This window comes from Mizuhopecten yessoensis, unplaced genomic scaffold (assembly GCF_002113885.1).
Source record: "Mizuhopecten yessoensis strain PY_sf001 unplaced genomic scaffold, ASM211388v2 scaffold10875, whole genome shotgun sequence".
NCBI lineage: Eukaryota > Metazoa > Mollusca > Bivalvia > Pectinida > Pectinidae > Mizuhopecten > Mizuhopecten yessoensis.
In genome coordinates, this window is record NW_018408765.1 from 173,445 (window position 1) to 195,461 (window position 22,017).

The following is a 22,017-nucleotide window of genomic DNA, read 5'->3' on the forward strand; positions in this document are numbered from 1 at the left end:
CACTGTAATGTACCATACTGCCAAGTCAACAGTTATTTTCCAGACAATACCCACAGCACAGTGGCATGTAACATGAAAATAATGAGCAATAATTCATGCATATCCTGTATATATACAAAATTACAACACCATAGAAACAACGACATGACATCATTAGCACTAACAATGTTATGCACATGTCTCCACACACACATTGTAGTCAACCGTAGCCATTACCGTAACATTGGGCAGCCAGTGTAGTAGACAGCTGTAGGAACCATGAGACCTGTGCTGCCTCCAATCTATACTGTTTCTCTGTATCCCTAACCAATACAGCAACAGGAACATGTGTACATATACCGCAAAAGTTGAGACAATCAAACCCGCTCAAGGAATCAGCCTTACAACGCCTTGTCTGCACAGTAGGCAGCCAGGATTAATTGTTTATATATATACCACATCCATAAAGGTCAGCAGCTAAGTAACTTCTTACATTGTGTCGGCATGGAGTCCTAGCAGTCTGTATTGTACAATAACCTCTGTAAAAAGACCAGCTTGTATGCTGTCACATGTAGTTACTGTCATATAATGGCATCATTGTGTTATAGAATTACCTCTTTATAAGGTCCTACTTGTCTCATACAATTACCTCCGTATAAAGACTTTCTTGTAATGTTTTATATAATTATCCCCGTATAAAGACATAAACATATTATATACAATGTAATTATCGTCGTACAATGACATTCTTGTGTTATATAATTACCCCTTTATAACCCCTTATGTCAAGATAATTTCATATTTTATACAAACAGCATACCTGTACCATGACGATCTTACTGCAGCCAAGAAAACAAGGTACATTACATGATCGTTTTTGCTTTTGTATGTATTGAGAGATTGCTATTGTGATACATCAAATCCATTCAGGCACGTAATACTTCATATCCCTTAAGCCATTATTCATTTTGTATCAAAATCATTCATTTCCCAAAAGATGGATTTCTTTTCACAAGAACATGTATAAGGTAAGATAGCTTTTTAAGGAGTTTCCAGAAATAGCAAAAAAATGGTATTATATACAAGTAGTTCTATAAAAAAACAAGAGGCCCAAAGGTCCTGTATATTTAAGCATGTTGCAATATTCTCATCAAAAGTAGCATAGCAAATAAAACCCATGGATCATGATCAGGGTCATGCAGTCCTCTGGGTCAATCCAGTTAACTTGAGTTTAAATTTGTTCTCTTTATGCATGCCCAGCAATATTGTATAGATGATTACTGGATGTCGGCCCCTCCATTTGTACAATTTTAAATCCCAACCACCTAGAGATGTGTCCAGTCACATTTGGTTAAATTCCAAACAGCCGATCAGAAGAAGAAGTCGTTTGAGAAAATTGTTCACAGACGGGTGACAGACACTGCACGCAGTACGGAATAAACTCATGTTGGTCCTTCACACAATTTAAGCTAAAAACCTATCCATCTTTTAATCATACCCATGTTTCTTGAAGTCAGCCATAAATGCTTGCAATTAATACTGCTTTGAATCATAAACATAGCATGTTACCTTATTATCAGTTTGCCCCATCATTCAAGGACTAAAAGGAAGAAAATAAGGGACTAAAATTTCATGTTTTATAATATCTTAGTGGGTGATTGGGTGGCGCAGCGGATAACGCACCTGCCTTTAACAAAGGCTGCCAGGGTTTGATTCCCCGATCGAACGTCGATCGAACGTCGAAAGGTATGGGGTCACCTGCCCAACCGGGTACACCGGTTTCCTCCTACATTAAGACCCTCTGCGCGCTAACATCCAGGCCAACAGTTAGTTGAACTAACTTGTTTCATAATTGTTGTAAAAATAAATAAACTTTATAATATATCTCAATGACTATAGTTGTGAGGACATTTATCATTGAAAAAAAAGGTAGGTATGACTTTACTTAAACCTAATAAAATAGTTATGTTTCTGTCTTAGTGACTAAAGGAGATTTAGAAGTCTTTAAGAGTGTCTCAAGCTAGGAGGACATCTCTGTAATCCAGTTAAGTGTATCTTATATTAACATTTTACATATTTTTAGTTTTCATTTCTGAGTTAAAAACGCACTTTTAATTTCTAATTTCGAGGTGTTTGTTCAAGAGGTACAAACGCCAATGAAATTGCTCACAGAATATTTTCTAGTGACTTTCCCCGTAAACCAATATAGTTCTTTTAAATAAACAAAAAAATATTGATACTATTTTTATAACTCAATCAATCAATATATACATAAACCGGTGAATATTAATCCATTATAATGTTGTTGCTTTTTGCTTATCTGCTTGCTATATAGCTAGTGCGGAGGGGAATAGCGATCCCGCAGTAAGTTTGACCCATGGAGATATCACTACATCTGTTATGGTCTCATAACATGGAACTGTCCTTTTTAGTGTTATTTAGTGGCAATGCAGAGCAAATGAAAATATTATTAGGTCATTTACTGTATTCCTGTTAAGTGTATCTTAGAGACTATAGTTATAATTAGGACATTTACTGTAATCCTGTAAAGTGTATCTTAGAGATTGTTGTTATAATTAGGAAAGAGATATGGCGGGTTGCTATGACTATTTCCCCAAAGCTATGTTATNTGGTGTTTAAGCACTTGATATAATTACTATTGCCAGTTGGAGGGTAAAACAATTCATAAATTTCATCAAAAATAGTCTTACCTACAAAGCGTAGCTGTACTGTACACGTGTACAGGGATTTGTTGACATGCTTCGATAGAAGTATGTCGCACTAAATAGTAAAGAAATTATTACTAACAATATGATAAATCAATAGGTATGTTATTAAAATGAAAACAAAATTTTCCATCGATTTAAAAAAAACATTATTGCCTTATTAAGGAAAATTATCACTGAAGGAGGATTCGAACCTGCACCGTTTATTTTCAAGTCGCAAGTAAACTGCGTTACACACNAACCTGCACCGTTTATTTTCTAGTCGCAAGTAAACTGCGTTACACACTCGGCTACATAGAACATTTAGATATTGGCAATTACAAACTTATTTAACCCGAGAAACACCGGTTGCAGTTTAGAGAAACTTGATCACCCCTGTTTTTCATTATTTTGAGCACTTTCCCAAAGGAGGACCACTTTTACGTAATACAATTTGTTTTTGCAAATTACATCACGGTCACAAAAAGTTATTCAAAAGTTGGTCCTGATGGATGGGAAAGTGTTGAAAGTATTTTTTTAAGTCCAGGAAACCCCATCACTTTCATAGATATAGTGTATATGGCTATATTTGCAGTATCATATTAGCAATACCTAATTTCTCAGCAGTTTAAAAATTCATATTCAATTGATTTTGTATCTTTTGTATGCATTTTTGCTACCCAAAATATTTTGCTCCTTAATTTTTTCCCCCGTTTTCATAAATGTTGACTTAGGGAAAAACGGGCAGTTTTCCGCCATACCTCTTTACAGCTGTACATTCACAGGTGTTAGGAAGGCCACTTTACATACTGAAGTGCAAGATAACTTACTGGGCATGATGAAGGTAAATCTTAGCCACAAATGATTGAAAGGTATTTAAACCTGATTTCATTGAATTATATCTCAGAGTGAACACCACAATAAAAACATGTATATTTGTGTAATTCAGCAACAAGTTATGCTGTCTCCATGTTCAGCCAACATATGATGCACACATTTATAATATTGCATATATTTGAATTCATATTATGTTTTCATGACTTTTGTCTACCTATTGTTTCACCTTTTGTCTACCTATTGTTTCGCCTTTTGTCTACCTATTGTTTCGCCTTTTGTCTACCTAGACATATGGAATTTGTCGCACTGAGAGAGGATATTTACTATAATTATTGTGATGCTTCACTGTAATGACTTGTTCTGTATCCAAGTGTCCAAGAGTAACGATGAAAGTATATTTATCAAGGGAAAGGTATTTCTTTGTTCGAATGTTACCATATATCAGTGATAAGAACAATATACTTTCTGCCTCTGTTCATCAACAACCTTCAAAAAGTAAAACATATCTGCTGTACCTACTTGTACAGATTCAAAATTGACATGAGTTGAGGATCTTCTTTCCTTCTTCTCTGCATCTCTTTCCAATTATTTCATTCTGTCATTTCATATATCTGAATATCTATTTAATCCGTGTCTAATATGTTTACTACATGGTGAGTCAAACCTTAAGGACATTTACTACAGTGTGTCAAACCTTAAGGACATTAACGACAGTGTGTCAAGCCTTAAGGACATTTACTACAGTGTGTCAAACAGTAAGGACATTTACTACAGTGTATCAAACCTTAAGGACATTAACTACAGTGTGTCAAACCTTAAGGACATTTACCACAGTGTGTCAAACCTTAAGGATATTTACTACAGAGTGTCAAACCTTAAGGACATTTACTACAGTGTGTCAAACCTTAAGGACATTTACTACAGTGTGTCAAACCTTAAGAATATTTACTACAGTGTGTCAAACCTTAAGGACATTAATTACAGTGTGTCAAACCTTAAGGACATTTACTACAGTGTGTCAAACCTTAAGGATATTTTCTAGTGTGTCAAACCTTAATGACATTTACTACAGTGTGTGAAACCTTAAGGACATTAACTACAGTGTGTCAAACCTAAGGATATTTACCACAGTGTGTCAAACCTAAAGGACATTTACTACAGTGTGTCAAACCTTCAGGACATTTACTACAGTGTGCCAAACCTTAAGGACATTTACTACAGGGGGTCAAACCTTAAGGATATTTACTAGAGTGTGTCAAACCTTAAGGACACTTACTACAGTGTGTCAAAACCTATAGGATATTTACTACAGGGGGTCAAAACCTAAGGACATTAACTACAGTGTGTCACACCTTAAGTATATTTACTAGTGTGTCAAACCTAAAGGACATTTACTACAGTGGGTCAAACCTTAAGAATATTTACTACAGTGTTTCAAACCTTAAGGACATTAACGACAGTGTGTCAAGCCTTAAGGACATTTACTACTGTGTGTCAAACCTTAAGGACACTAATTACAGTGTGTCAAACCTAAGGATATTTACTACAGTGTGTCAAACAGTAAGGACATTTACTACAGTGGGTCAAACCTTAAGAATATTTACTACGGTGTGTCAAACCTTAAGGACACTAATTACAGTGTGTCAAACCTAAGGATATTTCCTACAGTGTGTCAAACCCTTTAAGGATATTACTACAGTGTGTCAAAACTTAAGGACATGAACTCCAGTGTGTCAAACCTTAAGAATATTTACTACAGTGTTTCAAACCTTAAGGACATTAACTACAGTGTGTGAAACCTTAAGGACATTAACTACAGTGTGTCACACCTTAAGTATATTTACTAGTGTGTCAAACCTAAAGGACATTTACTACAGTGTGCCAAACCTTAAGGACATTTACTACAGTGTGTCAAAACCTATAAGGATATTTACTACAGTGTGTCAAAACCTAAGGACATTTACTACAGTGTGTCAAACCTTAAGGATATTTACTACAGTGTGTCAAACCTTAAGGACATTAACTACAGTGTGTCAAACCTAAGGATATTTACTACAGTGTGTCAAACCTTAAGGATAGTTACTACAGTGTGTCAAACCTAAGGATATTTACCACAGTGTGTCAAACCTAAAGGACATTAACAACAGTGTGTCAAACCTTAAGGATATTAACTACAATGTACATGTGAAATGTTTCTAATGATGTTATGTTTCAAGTGTTCAGGACATAATCTGCAGTCGGTGAAATATATCTTATACTGTGTTTCAAATCTTAAGGACATTTACTGCATGCAGTGAAATCTATCTAATATTTTCTGCAAGTTGAGCAGAGAATAATACATGTTGCATCAAGTTACACAAGACAAAAATGGCTTCCTTTGGGGATCCTGGCTACCCTTTCTTACTCATGTGATCTTTCTTGAACTCTTTCGTGTCTGCGTTATACCTATACCTGGTACAATGTGTTTCTCTATCCCGTCACCACGATTAATACTCTTCACCAACACTTCTGTCATCATCGTTGGCCACAGAGTTAATAAACACGGCCGTTGTGGTGAAATTCATGAATTTATTTGATAAAATGTTAACCCCGTTTATTTTCTTCGAGTAATATTGTAACATTGATCCTGTTTTTATACAATATTTCTCAGATAACCGTTAGCTACCTCACTGTACCTCCTGTGGTGTGTTTCCTTATACATATGTGTTTTATCTATAGTGACCATAACACTTCCCTTGTTATCGTGTAAAATACCCCTGTTCACAAATGTAGGATGAAGATATGAAATTGAATTTTAAATGTGATGCAAAATTATATCATTAAAACTTCTGATGTAAAACCACACTCTGCCATGTTTTTATAGCTGTTTACTGTAGACACGTTTTGTACGCAGTGTATTAAATTTCTTGTTGATTTTTTAAGGCAAATATTAATGTTTGTTTAGTTTTACTTCCCTTGAACAGTAATGGCCTAATATGACAATGATGTCATCAACGATGGATACATTAACTGGAACACCCCTGAAATTTTATAATGAACTAATCCAACCTTTGTATTGGAGAGTTCAAATGTGTCCTCAGTGATAAAATTACATGTAGATGTTGAACTTTGGTTAATGTTTTATTGCATCCAGTTACATAATTGTTTATGTTCAGAAGCAAAAAATAACATACATATTTTTTTAAGAGAGAGACAAAATTAGGGACGGGCTCAATTGCAGGCACCCACCCTGTCCCCAGGACATCCCGCCCTGTTCCCAGGACATCCCACCTTGTCCCCAGGACATCCCACCCTGTCCCCAGGACATCCCACCCTGTTCCCAGGACATTTGCCAAAGTGGGGAGGGGGCTTAATTGCATGTGGGATCTTATTTGCGGTCTAATACTGTTCACTGTATTTTGTGTAATGTGTATAACATTGAATGAAGATCAAGTCTTTTTTTCAAATAAATGTACTTTCAACTTGAAAAAGCAATTAAAATCAATAAAGTACATACAGACAACATAGTTGAGTTTGAAGCTAAAACCTTATTCCAGGATAGAAAATTTGAGGTGTCACTATTAGTGAACAGCTCCCTGCCCCAAGAGAGACCAATCCACAAGCTCTAGTACAAATTGTGACATCAACTTTAGGCTATCTTCAGAATCTGACATTGTCTGTGCCAGAGATTAATCTGGTGGAGTCCAAGATGGTGACACTATCCTACAATCAATCTGCTGGTTTTAACACTCCCATAAAACTTTGTAGCAGTCTGAGAACTCTCCATTCACTTGGAATCTGTGTTACAAACGAGTCTAGAGTCGCTGTAATCTGTACCAATTCTCCTTCACTCTCACCCTTCAGCCGTTCGGGTTAACACTGCTCTATATGCCAACCTTGACTGATGATCTTTAGTCCATTCTACTGTGAAGCTGTAGTAGTTTATTGTTCCGAGGAAAAATGTTACAAGGGGAAATACTCAGATAATTGTTCATCAGTACATCTCCTACAATGTTTTACTCATAGTTACGTCTTTATTAGACAGTAATTGACCAGCTTAATGGTGAAACTACTGAGACAATCAAACATTGACTTGTATATGACCTTTACTAAGGTTACAGGAGAGAGACTCACTTTATTATTAACACCAAAGATACCCTGTTTCCTTCATTTATCTCAGTTTATTTTTTCCGATCCTACGGTGGGATACCTTGCAGAATATGTTTTCTGCGACATCATAATACCACATTTAACCTGCAATGAGCCCATGAGGCCAATGCATAATCTCTGACTGAAAGGAGGGGGTGGGCTTATTACAGGACAATTGAAAAAGCTTTTGTTGGAATTTCTTCCTAACTGCAATATATTAATGGGGGGCTTATTACCAAGCCTGGGGTGATTCTACTTCTAAATGGTACTGACCAACTTCAACAATTTGAAGATAAACCGATATAATACAGTAAATACAAAGATATGACATCATTTTTAACAACCATATGATGACATGTGATGGCTGATCGAGTGCTAACATGTAGGTACAAAGCATTCCATATTGCCAAACTCATTCCTTTCTATGGATCAGTGCAAAAAAAGTTATCAAAGCTCCCTTTGAAGTAGATAAACAAATCTCAATCCAAAATGTAAGATTTATCAAACTTTCTAACAAGGTAATAAAGTATTCGATCTATATATAGTTATCTCACATGTCATAGCTACCTCAGCCATACTCTTGTGATGTCTATACTTAGAATCGTTCTATTTTAATTGTCACTTACAGATTTAGATCTATCAATCTAGATTTGAGGGCTTATATTAATCTGATGTTGATAGATACTTTCAGAAACCTGACAGATCAGTAAGACAATATATATGTATTATATTGAAATACAAGCTCAACAGAAAAGCTTGGACTTTGGACTTTTTTAGGAGCAGAGTTCTCCACATTATAGTCTCGGTAGTAAGAATGTTTACCCGAGATATATGTGTAAAAAATCTAAACTATACATTTTTTTCGTTTTACATAAGATATTTCGAAATCATACTTTCGCTGCAACGATATATCGTATCATATCACATTGCAATACTTTCTTGTGTATAGTGTATTGAATCGTTTTGTTCATGCAATACACTAGCAGTACTTAAAAAAAAAGTTATCAATCAAATTTTATCAAACTCTAAAACAATGTACTTATTATTTTCTGAATCCTTCAGTAAAGATTTGGTCCACTGTGCAGTCATACCCAAAAGTACTAGAAATTTAACAAATTACATTTCAGTAGTATTTACTATATATATATTGAAGTCTATGACAAAACTCATAACATCCTGCACTCAATCATTATGAAGTTGATATTTACATTGTGGCGGCCCTACTATTTACCATTCTCTGACAAAAACAATGTGAAGTGCATAATTATATATATGCACATTCTACAGAGCCGAATAACAAACAAGTTTGTCATACAAATAACCGATCCAAACTCAGTGACAGACAGCTAGAGACATTGTACTGGATGTATCAGTGTGAGTACATATCTGACCAACCAATGCTCAAAACAACACCAGATCCACAAGCATCAACCTAATTACATGAAAATTGGAGTATTTAACAAAACCTGATCATATGCATACATGTATGATCTCTTGATAAAACTTGTTGTATCTTACCTTCGATCCCATGGCCAAACGCTCTCAGCAAATCCACAGAAAAGCATATCCATTTACATGGCCAAGTAAACTCTGATACAGTCACTGAACTTAAATCATCTGGCAGATATATAGCTCTGTTAGCACACTAAAACATACAATCTCCAAAAACTGCCTAGGTCTGGTGCTACGGCAACACTGGTTATCAATGGCGGGAGTTTATCATTACTTACAGCTAAAACATGTGATTGTTAGACCCAGTGCTGAATCAATATATATATTACTACACCACAACACATACATATTCCAGGTCCCGACAATCAATGTAGCTCATCCCTCACTACACCAGCTTCCAACCTCACCAGCATTAGTCTACCACTCTGCTAGCGAATTCTTAGACAGCTACCTTAAAACTTGAAACTTAATGGATTATATCTGGTCATCATTTAAGCCAGAGAAATGTATAAATGATTTTGGCACTTTCATTATAGATTAACACTGATCTACATGGCTTAAGTCTGTCCTTGCTGACATCAGTACCTCAGCATTAATAATCAGTCAGTTAACTTAAGGTTATATGCTACCTCACATATAATGTTAGAGTTATCTCCCATATGGTTATGTACTTGTAAACACATTATATGTATCTGATTCGGTACTGATTTATCTCCCTTAAAAGTCTTCTTTTCATTATTTAGTAACTCTCATTCTCCTGAATGGTGTTAATTCAGTCTTAAAATCTAAATCGTCATTAGTATTAGAACCTGATAATTAAACTTTAATCGTCATTAGTATTAGAACCTGATAATTAAACTTTAATCGTCATTAGTATTAGAACCTGATAATTAAACTTTAATCGTCATTAGTATTAGAACCTGATAATTAAACTTTAATCGTCATTAGTATTAGAACCTGATAATTAAACTTTAATCGTCATTAGTATTAGAACCTGATAATTAAACTTTAATCGTCATTAGTATTAGAACCTGATAATTAAACTTTAATCGTCATTAGTATTAGAACCTGATAATTAAACTTTAATCGTCATTAGTATTAGAACCTGATAATTAAACTTTAATCGTCATTAGTATTAGAACCTGATAATTAAACTTTAATCGTCATCAGTATTAGAACCTGATAATTAAACTATCATTTTAATCGCACAGAGGCCAAGTGTGACAAATAGATAAATGGACATACCAAAAGTAAGATACCCCTTTTCTTAGAAAGTAGGGGATGAAAGTTTGAATGAGTCAATAGACACATGATATAGTAGTCATATCAATAGTAATACTGCTATTATTCTCTTCTTTTTTAAATGGTAAATAACTTTACAAATTTGACAATGGTGTAGGAGGACCATTTTTTGCAGAAGAATGATACCCAAATCCTATTCAAGCAGTTGTAATACCTGATATTTGACATAGTTAAATACTGGTAAGCAATGTCCCCTACATGTAGCCTCGGTCATCAGGACGTGTGAAAAGGCCATATGGCAATACATTAGCAAAGCGATTGGTTAACTATTATCAAACTACTAAAATAGCCATGCATTATATCTCTGAGTGGGCCCTGGTGCTGTGTTTATCTCTTGGAAATTATGCCATTTGCCAAATCACTATTTAATATGCATTGAAAGTAAGAAAGACCGGGCCCTTTATGGTTATTGGTTAATGTTAAGCTTCAGTTGACTATATATAATGTAGACAGATTTAGGATGACTGACACAGAGACACAAAAAAAACATTTTGTAAATTTTCATTTATTTCTCAAAAATCACATATTTGGAAATTTTCATTAACCCATTTACCCTTTAAGTCACATTTGAACCTTACCAAACCAAAGACTGGACAAGTCCAGTTTAAATAGGTAGGGGTAGATGAGTAAGTAACAACTCAGTGGTAAGCTAGCCATGAATAACTTGTCCCTTAAAGATGTAATTAGCCAGGCCTGACAAAATTAAACCATGGAGCTTTCAAAATAAAAATAAATTAAGTTACAGCTTGTTTGAAGCATTTGGAGTACCAAATGCCATAAGCTGGTTTGATTGTGAACAGGTATATTACGTATGTACTATACTTATTAATGAAAATAAGAAAACAGGCTATTTTAGACAGCGTGAACAAAGTTAATTTAAAGCAGCTTACATTTAAACTTCAAAATTACACTGATGAATCACAGAGGGGCAAAAACATTGTGGAAACTTGAAGAGATTCACAAAACTTTTTAATCACAATATATGTACACTGACATTTAAGTCTTCGGTTCTAATTTTAGAAATGCTTGGAAAGATAGACATGCAGGTTGTTGCAACAGCTATCAATAAAGTGCATTTTGCAATAGTTTTTCTTCTGAAACAAAAGTCAAACTAAATTGTATAAACTCTCAGACAATATCGTTTTCTGTACAGCACAAGATGCAGATTTTTTCCCCCATCAATGTCTATATAACCTACAACTGTCACTGCAAAATATCCAAAACCATCCAGAACATCAAAATGTGATGCAAATTTCTCAACATCAACATTGTAGTATCATTAAAAAAAACCACAAGATGCTGTCAATAAGGTTTGAATTTAACGTCTGTCAGTGTAAAGAATATGTACTTGCTATCTCTGAGGAACATTTTATCTGTGTTTGAAGTATAGATTCAATCTTTTCCTTCTCTGGTACTCAACGACCTGTTTATCTGAGAAGTGTTTTCTGTCCGAACCCACCCTCAAACTCACTCGTGAATGCTGCTTCTTATCGTTCGCCAACCAAAACATGGGGTACTTGAACAATATCTTCTCCATCCTTATACTTGAGTCAAGAAGTCTGTTCAAATATTTTCTTCCAAGAATATATGTTTCCTCCTGTTCCCATCAGTTTCCCCCTGGCTAAGTGGAATGTAGGTGTGCACGTATAATTACTTTTTAAACAGATCATCAGGCGGCTTGGTAAAGTGTAGGTATATCTCTGCCTACCTGAACCAGTGCCAAAGTCTGCCTGCACATCACTGCAGAATCACCATTCTTAAATTCCTTGTCTAATTTACACAAAGAAAAAGCAAATAGATATATCTGTAACATTTTTTATAGGGATGTTCAATTCAGAACCTGTATATATAATGTAGTTGTATACTGTTGGATAATTATGTATAAGGAACCTTTATATACAACCTATGTATCCCAGACAACTTGCCATTTTTAGTTTAACAATTATAATTAATATAATACTATTATCCATATCTTGTAAAACCCTTTAGAGTAATTTTACAATTTATAAAGGGCATTATAGAAATGCTGTATATTATTGTTATTATTATAACAGAGGTGGTTTAGATATAGGAAAGAATGGGGAAGATAGCTATAGGGTGCCTTTATAAAAAGGACACCTCTGTATAGAAGACAAATGATCAACTTTATCCAGTGTTCTTATTAATAAAGGTATCTACTATCATGGTGTCTTTTTTATAGGACACCTCTATAACCAGATTACATGATAACAAGGGTATCTTTATATAAAACACACATGATAAAAAGGATACCTGTATGAAGAGGTCACATGATCAGAAGGATACCTGTTTACAGAGGACACTTGATCAGAAGGATACCCGTATATAGAGGTCAGTTGATCAGATAGATACCTGTATATAGAGGTCACTTGACTAGAAGGATACCTGTATACAGAGGTCACTTGATCAGAAGCATACAAGTATATAGAGGTCACATGACTAGAAGGATACCTGTATACAGAGGTCACTTGATCAGAAGGATACCTGTATAGACAGGTCACTTGAGCATAAGTATACATGTATATAGAGGTCACTTGATCAGAAGGATACCTGTATATAGAGGTCACTTGATCAGAAGGATACCTGTATATAGAGGTCATTTGATCAGAGTGATACCTGTATATATATATAGAATATAAAGTGATGTTAAGTTCAAAAATGGTTTTAGCTTTAAGGTGAAAAAGCATATGAATTGTAAGTCTAGTAATGTAATTTACGCAATGATTTGTAACAATTGCTCTGAATTTTATATCGGTCAAACGGGCGGTGAACTACGAACAAGGATGACTGTACATAGACAACAAATACGAACAGACAGCTTAAGATTTTTACCAGTTAGTAAACACATACATGCTTGCACTGATGACAAATTTAAAATATTTCCTATATTTTACCAAATGAACAACGCAGACGTAATCAAACGTGAGGCTAAGGAAGCTGAATTCATCAGACTGCTTAGACCCCGCTTGAATAGTACTGTTTGACAAATATTTTATAATGTTCTAACTTCATGTTACGTTTAAGGTAGAGAGTACTACACGAGTTTCGATTAATGTGTTTTATCATTTTTATTTTTGTCTATTGAGGAGTTATGTTTGTTAAGTAGTGACATCGGTAGTGTGTCGGATCAGTAATGTAATGGTCCTGAGTTCGCCCCAAACAGGTAGTGTTTTTATTTTTTATTTTTACTTATTTTTTATTATAATTATATTATTTCTTTTGTAAGTAATAGTATTACTAGTATATCTAAATCCTAAACAAATAGTACTCTTTGCCTTAAGACTATAATTAATATATTTATATTGCTGTGATCAAAGAGGGCATTAATTTGATCAGAAGGATACCTGTGTACAGAGGTCTCTTGATCAGTTTGTTTGTTTGTTTGATTTTGTTTAACGTCCTATTAACAGCTAAGGTCAAATAAATATATGTATACAGATGTCACTTGATCAGAAGGATACCTGTATACATAGGTCACTTGATCAGATAGATACCTGTATACAGAGGTCACTTGATCAGAAGAATATCTATCTAAAGCCGACACATGACACAAAGGAAACATTAATAAGAGGTGATATGATAAAGAGGACACCTCTCTTATAATTGTGACAAATAAAGAGGACATCATTTTGGAAAGGATACCTAATTATAAAGATAACACCTCATAGAGGATATGTGATCAAGAGGACACCTTTATTTAACCCTTTCACACGTATGTAACTTAAGAACACTCTACGATGCATTGATCTGGATGAGTCCATTATGGTCTACAGTGGTGAAAGGGTTAAAAGGATCATGAAAGCAACACCTTCATTTTGAGGACATATGATCAACTGAACCTTTATATAGAAGACAAATGATGTTAAGGGTACCTCTATATAGAGGAGTGACAACACATGCTATTAGGGTACCTCTATATAGAGGAGTGACGACACATGATGTTAAGGGTTCCTCTATATAGAGGAGTCGTGTTTAGCATGTGTCTTCACTTCTCTATATAAAGGTGTCATGTTTAGTATGGGTCTTCGCTCCTCTATATAGAGGTATACTTAACATCATGTGTCGTCGCTCCTCTATATAGAGGTGGCATGTTTAGTATGTGTCTTCACTCCTCTAGATAGAGGTACCCTTAACTTCATGTGTTGTCACCTCTCTATATACAGGTACCCTTCTGATCAAGTGACCTCTATATACAGGTATCCTTCTGATCAAGTGACATCTGTATACATATATTTATTTGACCTTAGCTGTTAATAGGACGTTAAACAAAATCAAACAAACAAACAAACTGATCAAGAGACCTCTGTACACAGGTATCCTTCTGATCAAGTGACCTCTATATACAGGTATCCTTCTACCCTTAACATCATGTTTCGTCACTCCTCTATATACGACACCTGATGTTAAGGATACCTCTAAATAGAGGAGTGACGACACAGGAGGTTAAGGGTACCTCTATCTAGAGGAGTGAAGACACATTCTAAACATGACACCTCTTTATAAAGGACTGAAGACACATGACACCTCTATATAGACTAGTGAAGACACATACTAAAAGTGACACCTCTATATAGACTAGTGAAGACACATACTAAACATGCCACCTCTATATAGAGGAATGAAGACACATGATAAACATGACACCTCTATATAGTCTAGTGAAGACACATGACATTTAGGGTACCTCTATATATAGGAGTGACGACACATGGTGTTAAGGGTACCTATATATAGAGGAGTTAAGACACATACTAAACATGCCACCTCTATATAGAGGAATGAAGACACTCTATATAGAGGAGTGAAGTCACATGCTAAACATGACTCCTCTATATAGAGGGGTAGTATTTAGCATGTGTCTTCACTCCTGTATATAGAGGTACCCAAAATAACATGTGTCTTCACTCCTGTATATAGAGGTACCCAAAATAACATGTGTCTTCACTCCTGTATATAGAGGTACCTTATTGGTTGTGTTACAAGAATCTTTTCATAATACTTTAGTAATAATGCCTTGATTGCCATGAAATGACACCTCTATATAGTCTAGAATAGACACATGACACCTCTATATAGAGGAATGAAGACACTCTATATAGAGGAGTGTGGACACATGATGTTTAGGGTACCTCTATATATAGGAGTGACGACACATGCTATTTAGGGTACCTTTATATACAGGAGTGAAGACACATGACACTTCTATATAGAGGAGTGACAACACATGCTATTAGGGTACCTCTATATATAACGGAGTGAAGACACATGATGTTAAGGGTACATCTATATAGAGGAGTGATGACACATGAGGTTTAGGGTACCTCTATATATAACTGAGTGAAGACACATGATGTTAAGGATACCTCTAAATAGAGGAGTGACGACACATTTTTGAGGACATATGATCAACTGAACCGTTATATAGAAGACAAATGATGTTAAGGGTGCCTCTATATAGAGGAGTCGTGTTTAGCATGTGTCTTGTGTCTTCACTCCTTTATATAGAGGTGTCATGTGTCTATACTAGACTATATAGAGGTGTCATTTTTAGTATGTGTCTTAACTCCTCTATATAGAGGTTCCCTAAATATCATGTGTCTTCACTCCTGTATATAGAGGTACCCAAAATAACATGTGTCTTCACTCCTCTAGATAGAGGTACCCTTAACTTCATGTGTCGTCACTCCTCTATATACGACACCTGATGTTAAGGATACCTCTAAATAGAGGAGTGACGACACATTTTTGAGGACATATGATCAGCTGAACCTTTATATAGAAGACAAATGATGTTAAGGGTACCTATATATAGAGGAGTTAAGACACATACTAAACATGCCACCTCTATATAGAGGAATGAAGACACATGATAAACATGACACCTCTATGTAGGGGAGTGAAGACACATACTAAAAATGACACCTCTATATAGTCTAGTGAAGACACATGACACTTCTATATAGAGGAGTGACGACACATTTTTGAGGACATATGATCAGCTGAACCTTTATATAGAAGACAAATGATGTTAAGGGTGCCTCTATATAGAGGAGTCAAGACACATGATATTTAATATGATAAAGAGGACACCTCTCTTATAATTGTGACAAATAAAGAGGACATCATTTTGGAAAGGATACCTAATTATAAAGATAACACCGCATAGAGGATATGTGATCAGGAGGACACCGTTAGTTAAACCTTTCACACGTATGTAACTTAAGAACACTCTACGATGCATTGATCTGGATGAGTCCATTATGGACTACAGTGGTGAAAGGGTTAAAAGGATAATGAAAGCAACGCCTTCATTTTGAGGACATATGTTCAACTGAACCTTTATATAGAAGACAAATGATGTTAAGGGTACCTCAATATAGAGGAGTGACGACACATTTTTGAGGACATATGATCAACTGAACCTTCATATAGAAGACAAATGATGTTAAGGGTACCTATATATAGAGGAGTGTCGACACCTGATGTTAAGGATACCTCTAAATAGAGGAGTGACGACACATGATGTTAAGGGTACCTCTATATAGAGAAGTGACGACACATGCTATTTAGGGTACCTCAATATAAAGGAGTGAAGACACATGATATTTAGTGTACCTCTATATAGAGGAGTGAAGACACATGCTAAACATGACACCTCTATATAGAGGAGTGAAGACACATACTAAACATGACACCTCTATATAGTCTAGTGAAGACACATACTAAACATGACACCTCTTTATAAAGGAGTGAAGACACATGACACTTCTATATAGAGGAGTGAAGACACATACTAAAAATGACACCTCTATATAGAGGAGTGAAGACACATGCTAAACATGACACCTCTATATAGAGGAATGAAGACACATGCTAAACATGACACCTCTATATAGAGGAGTGAAGACACATGCTAAACATGACGACTCTTTATTAAGGAGTGAAGACACATGACACCTCTATATAGAGGAGTGAAGACACATACTAAAAATGACACCTCTATATAGTCTAGTGAAGACACATACTAAAAATGACGCCTCTATATAGAGGAGTGTAGACACATGCTAAACATGACGACTCTTTATTAAGGAGTGAAGACACATGATGTTTAGGGTACCTCTATATATAACGGAGTGAAGACACATGACACCTCTATATAGAGGAGTGAAGACACATGCTAAATACTACACCTCTATATAGAGGAGTGAAGACACATGCTTAACATGACACATCTATATACAGGACAAGTACAACACCTCTATAGAGACAATGGACACATAAAAACACCTTTGATTTGCTATTTTGATGTTTAAAAGATAAAAAAAAAAAAGTAACATAATAATTTAAAGACGATTCTTCCATAATGTACATGTAAATAACAGCATCCCAAGCATGTACATGTGATCACATGACATTGTCAGGTTTCTATATGTACACCCTCACACAGAACAACCTGCAGAGTAACATCTACCCAAAAACAGAAAAGAAACAAGGAAAATAGCAGTGGTTTTGTTATACAGGACACATACTCTGATAACACACCAGATATAATGTCACAGTTCAAAACTATTCCTAAATATAATCTCCACATTAATATATAAATGTGTGCATGAGAAAAGTCTGGCCACTATGTCCAACATTTCAGCACAATAATTGATGTGAAAGCGTTTCATTTAAACCACAAAGATGAAATAAATACATGAACTATCTCATTTAATGAGCTGCGTTTAGATGAACAGACAAAGTTCTTGGAATAAATTCACAAATATGTTTTAAAATCAATTATTTGAGAAGTAACCGAAATTTTCTTACATAATTTATACATGTACCAGGCACACAAAGTATATCTGATATTCATATTCCAGGAAGTTATAATACATGTAATGAGATGATATCTTCCATAGACTTTCTAAATTTAAAATGTACAGAGCTCACAACAATGTTATCATATATGACAACCTCAATATTGTATTGTGGATGGCTGTANAAGGAAGGGGGGGGGGGGGGGGGGGGGGAGGTGGCCCTTTTTTCATTTTTCTGTTTAAAAGTGGTTTCCACTCTTCTAGTCAACAAAAAAATAACCCTTGTTTTAACACCTACTTCATACTTATTCCCTAATCTTCTTTGGCTAATTTTAAACATTCATTGTTCAAGTCTGAAATTAAAAACCTTTAAGTATTTTGCAAACTGAGTGTTAGACAAATCAAGGTTTGAATAACAGTGCTCAGAACAGCTAGGGCTCAGATCCTGTCAGTTTAAAAGTTGTTATGGGTTATCATGAAATTAAAGTTAATAAGATTTCTTGTGAGTAAAATAAACAACAAAAAAGAAGCTTATAATAAATAAATTAAATAAATATACAACATTTGATATAGCGCCCTATCTCGCTAACATAATTAAGCCACTCTAAAGCGCTTTACAGTACATAGATATACAAATTTATACAGTCAATACAATTAGCATATATATTAATCAATACAATATTGAGGAATTCCCAGGAGCTGCCTTATCAGGCGCTAACTACTAGTCCTATGCCACCTGGCTAATATCTCCCTATGTGTATGCCTGTGTGTGTGCTGGAGATGTATTGTGTTCTGTTTGTAGTGGGGCCGTGCTTCCAACGGTATCATTTATAGTGCCACCTCACTTGAATGCTACAGCACAGATACCGCAACATTCACCCCAGATCATTTTATACTCCACCTAGGTTGTTGGAGTTGTGTGGGCAGGAGAAAAACACTTTCTCTGAATATTCCATGCATACGGCGACTTCGGGGATCGAACCCCGGCCACCTGATTGGAAGGCCGGAGTGTTAACCACTCGACGAATCCGCCCATTATAATGATTATCTGAGTGTTGTCCCAGATGGTGATCTATATATAAGATACCTGAGTCAACATTCCCATCATTAAAGATTTATTAACTTATGATAAAGTATTTTATACATGTTTGAAAAAGTGGAATAAAAATGTTGGTCAATCAACACAATTAACCGACACAGCGATGTTGTTTTGTGGTGATGATTAAATCAGCCATCTAGAGGTTTATATAATTAAATTGAATTGAGATTCAAATTCATATTAGTCAGATTGGGAGCTGTATCTGTATGGTTGCGTTAAAAAAACAATTTTGGCATATGATCAACGGGTAACAGAGCTTAAACTAGTCAAAATTGAGGCTAGATCTAAAACCCTCCACAGATGTCACATTCACTGTACTTGCTGGTCACTAGTAAGTGATTGAGCTTCAGTCTTTAACAGTTTGTATAAAAAATGAGTTTGACATACAATGCTGTGGTGTAAAACACCGGCTATTGTTGGTACTATTCACAATGTTGCTCTCTGGCTGGTTACCTTTTGGAATAATGATTAAATCCATCAAATTAAGTAATCTGTGTATTTTTAATGAACCGGGGAGTACAAGTACTTTTGGGAATGTAATTTTAATATGATCTCAATAAACTTACACACACAGAGTGGTTCTGATAAGACAAACATACCTGTCAACCCTTGCAAGTTATGGTGAGTTTCTTGACTTTTTAATCGAAATAGTAAGTTACATGTACATTTCTATGTATAATTTATAAACAGTACAAACTAATATTAAATCACTGTTTACAATAACATTAATAACAATATATGTCTGGTATTATATATAGGGTATTACAGGCATTATGTACTTTTGCTACACATTTTCTTCCACTTGGAATTTTGAAAAAGTTGACAAGTACGAAAACACTTAAAATGCATGTCACACTACCGTCGAACTATTATGTTATGTGATGTAGCATCGTGATGCTGATATCATTAGATCATTTATCAGACTTCAAATAAATGTACGTATATATTATTCATAACAAAATAAAAAGGTTGCGTTAACTCACCTGAAATGCCACCGACTTCCAAAAGCACTCTTCCTGATTCAGTCAAACCAGGAAGTATTTACTAGCAATCTCATCTCACAATGCAACTTTGTTTTGTTTTCGTTTCGTTTTCGGAATGCCCTTCTAGGTTTTTAAAGCATTAGAAGAGTTCCGAATAACAATACATTTTAATCAATCAAATCGTTAACTATATACAGTTTTAAAAGTGTTCATCGAATCACAAATGTATTTTTCATTTTTATTTTTCATTAACAGTATTGCCATTTACTAAAATTGATCGTTTTTATGGAAGTACGAAACTAAATAATTGGATATTTATATTGTAGGAGGAAGAATGGCGACTGCTGGTGTGGTCCCTTGGAAGGAGAATCTGTTATTACAGTTGAAATGCCGCAACATGAAACAGAAGCAGCCTTTTGAGGGCTTGATTCAATCACGTAGGTTCATTTTAAACATACTATTTACTTCGTTACGATGACATGTTCAATTGAATTCGTAGATTGGTTTATAACTGTCACTATTTTTGGTTTCGGTTTGTTTACATTTGCAGACAAACACACTCGGCCGAACCCCAGTTACACGTTTATGTTTCTGATTAAAAAATACAGTGTGATAAAGGGACAAGATATGTTGATGTTATAAATACCTGTTCAATAATGCATATTGTGATAATGGTATCTGTCAAATCTGCTTTATTATCTGACACAAGGGTATAGGTCACAGACCTGTAACAGGAGAGGATAAACCCAAACCCTAGATCTACCAATTGAGTCCAAACTCCATAAGTCACTTAATTACCTTTTTCTAAACATTTTATTCGGTTGGTAAGTAAGGATTATAAAAAGATTCTTGTAACACAACCAATAAGTGACGTTTCGATGAACGGATGCAAAAACTGCGGCACATCGTATATTGGAGAGACTGGAAGACGATTTGGGGTCCGCCTTGGTGAACACCAGAAGGATATACGGAAACCCAAGAAGGAAAGAAATTCACCTGATCACAGACCATGCCACACAGAAAAATAATGTGATTGACTGGGATAACTCCAAAGTATTGGAAAGGAAGAGCAATTGAATCTGTTCAAGGAAGCCATATGGATATACGTACACCAGAGTCATAAAGCAATACCATACTAGTTATCAAAACGTCACATAGAAACACTTATTGATTGTGTTACAAGAATCTTTTCATAATACTTTAGTAATAATGCCTTGATTGCCATGAAAGTGATCTTCAGTAATAAGTGACTGATATCATCACAGGTTCACCACTGAGACATTAGCACTGTCTCTTTTCATATTGTAAATCTTAATCTTGACTTTTCAAAATTTAATTTTCCAAAAAATGTTGGTGCTACAAACAAATGCCTGGCCACCATGAGTGCTTGTGTATTAATGTCAAATGGTATTTTTCAATACCTAGCACACTAACAATGTACTGTTACTGTAATACTAAGATGGTAATGAGTAATATCACCTTTGTAAATTAAATATATTAGCCCTGGCTAGTTTCCTCTGACCTGAACACCAGACTTAGACATTTTGACATATAGATGTCTGGTGTGGGGTCAGAGCTCACTGCTATATGAAAATGTGGAATTCTCTGACACCGTTTGGTATCGGAGAGTTTTGAGATGCTGACAACAAAAATCTACTATGACACAACACATACCTCACATATAACAATAAATGGATTATTTATTGATCCAA

The 22,017-nt window shown here is 35.1% G+C and overlaps 2 protein-coding genes across 4 annotated transcripts in view; one reads left to right on the forward strand and one right to left on the reverse strand.

The window, feature by feature from the left end:
• LOC110463198 (phosphatidylinositol 3,4,5-trisphosphate 5-phosphatase 2-like) overlaps positions 1-20,406 on the reverse strand; it is a 68,635-nt gene extending 48,229 nt beyond the window's left edge. The window contains exon 1 of one of the 3 annotated variants that reach the window (XM_021517593.1): positions 20,306-20,406. Coding sequence is in view for 2 of the 3 variants with exons in the window: in XM_021517591.1 (XP_021373266.1) it covers positions 9,168-9,220 (53 nt within the window). In the remaining variant the exon portion in view is untranslated. Of the gene's footprint in view, positions 1-9,167; positions 9,504-20,305 lie in introns of those variants that run through there. The other 2 variants (XM_021517591.1, XM_021517592.1) reach the window with 2 other exon arrangements.
• Positions 20,407-20,446: 40 nt separating this feature from the next.
• The window catches only part of LOC110463199 (autophagy-related protein 16-1-like), a 35,576-nt gene continuing 34,005 nt past the window's right edge, over positions 20,447-22,017 (forward strand). The window contains exons 1-2 of the mRNA XM_021517597.1: positions 20,447-20,530; positions 20,632-20,742. Of these exons, the coding sequence (XP_021373272.1) occupies positions 20,640-20,742 (103 nt within the window). The 5' untranslated portion in view covers positions 20,447-20,530; positions 20,632-20,639. The remainder of the gene's footprint in view (positions 20,531-20,631; positions 20,743-22,017) is intronic.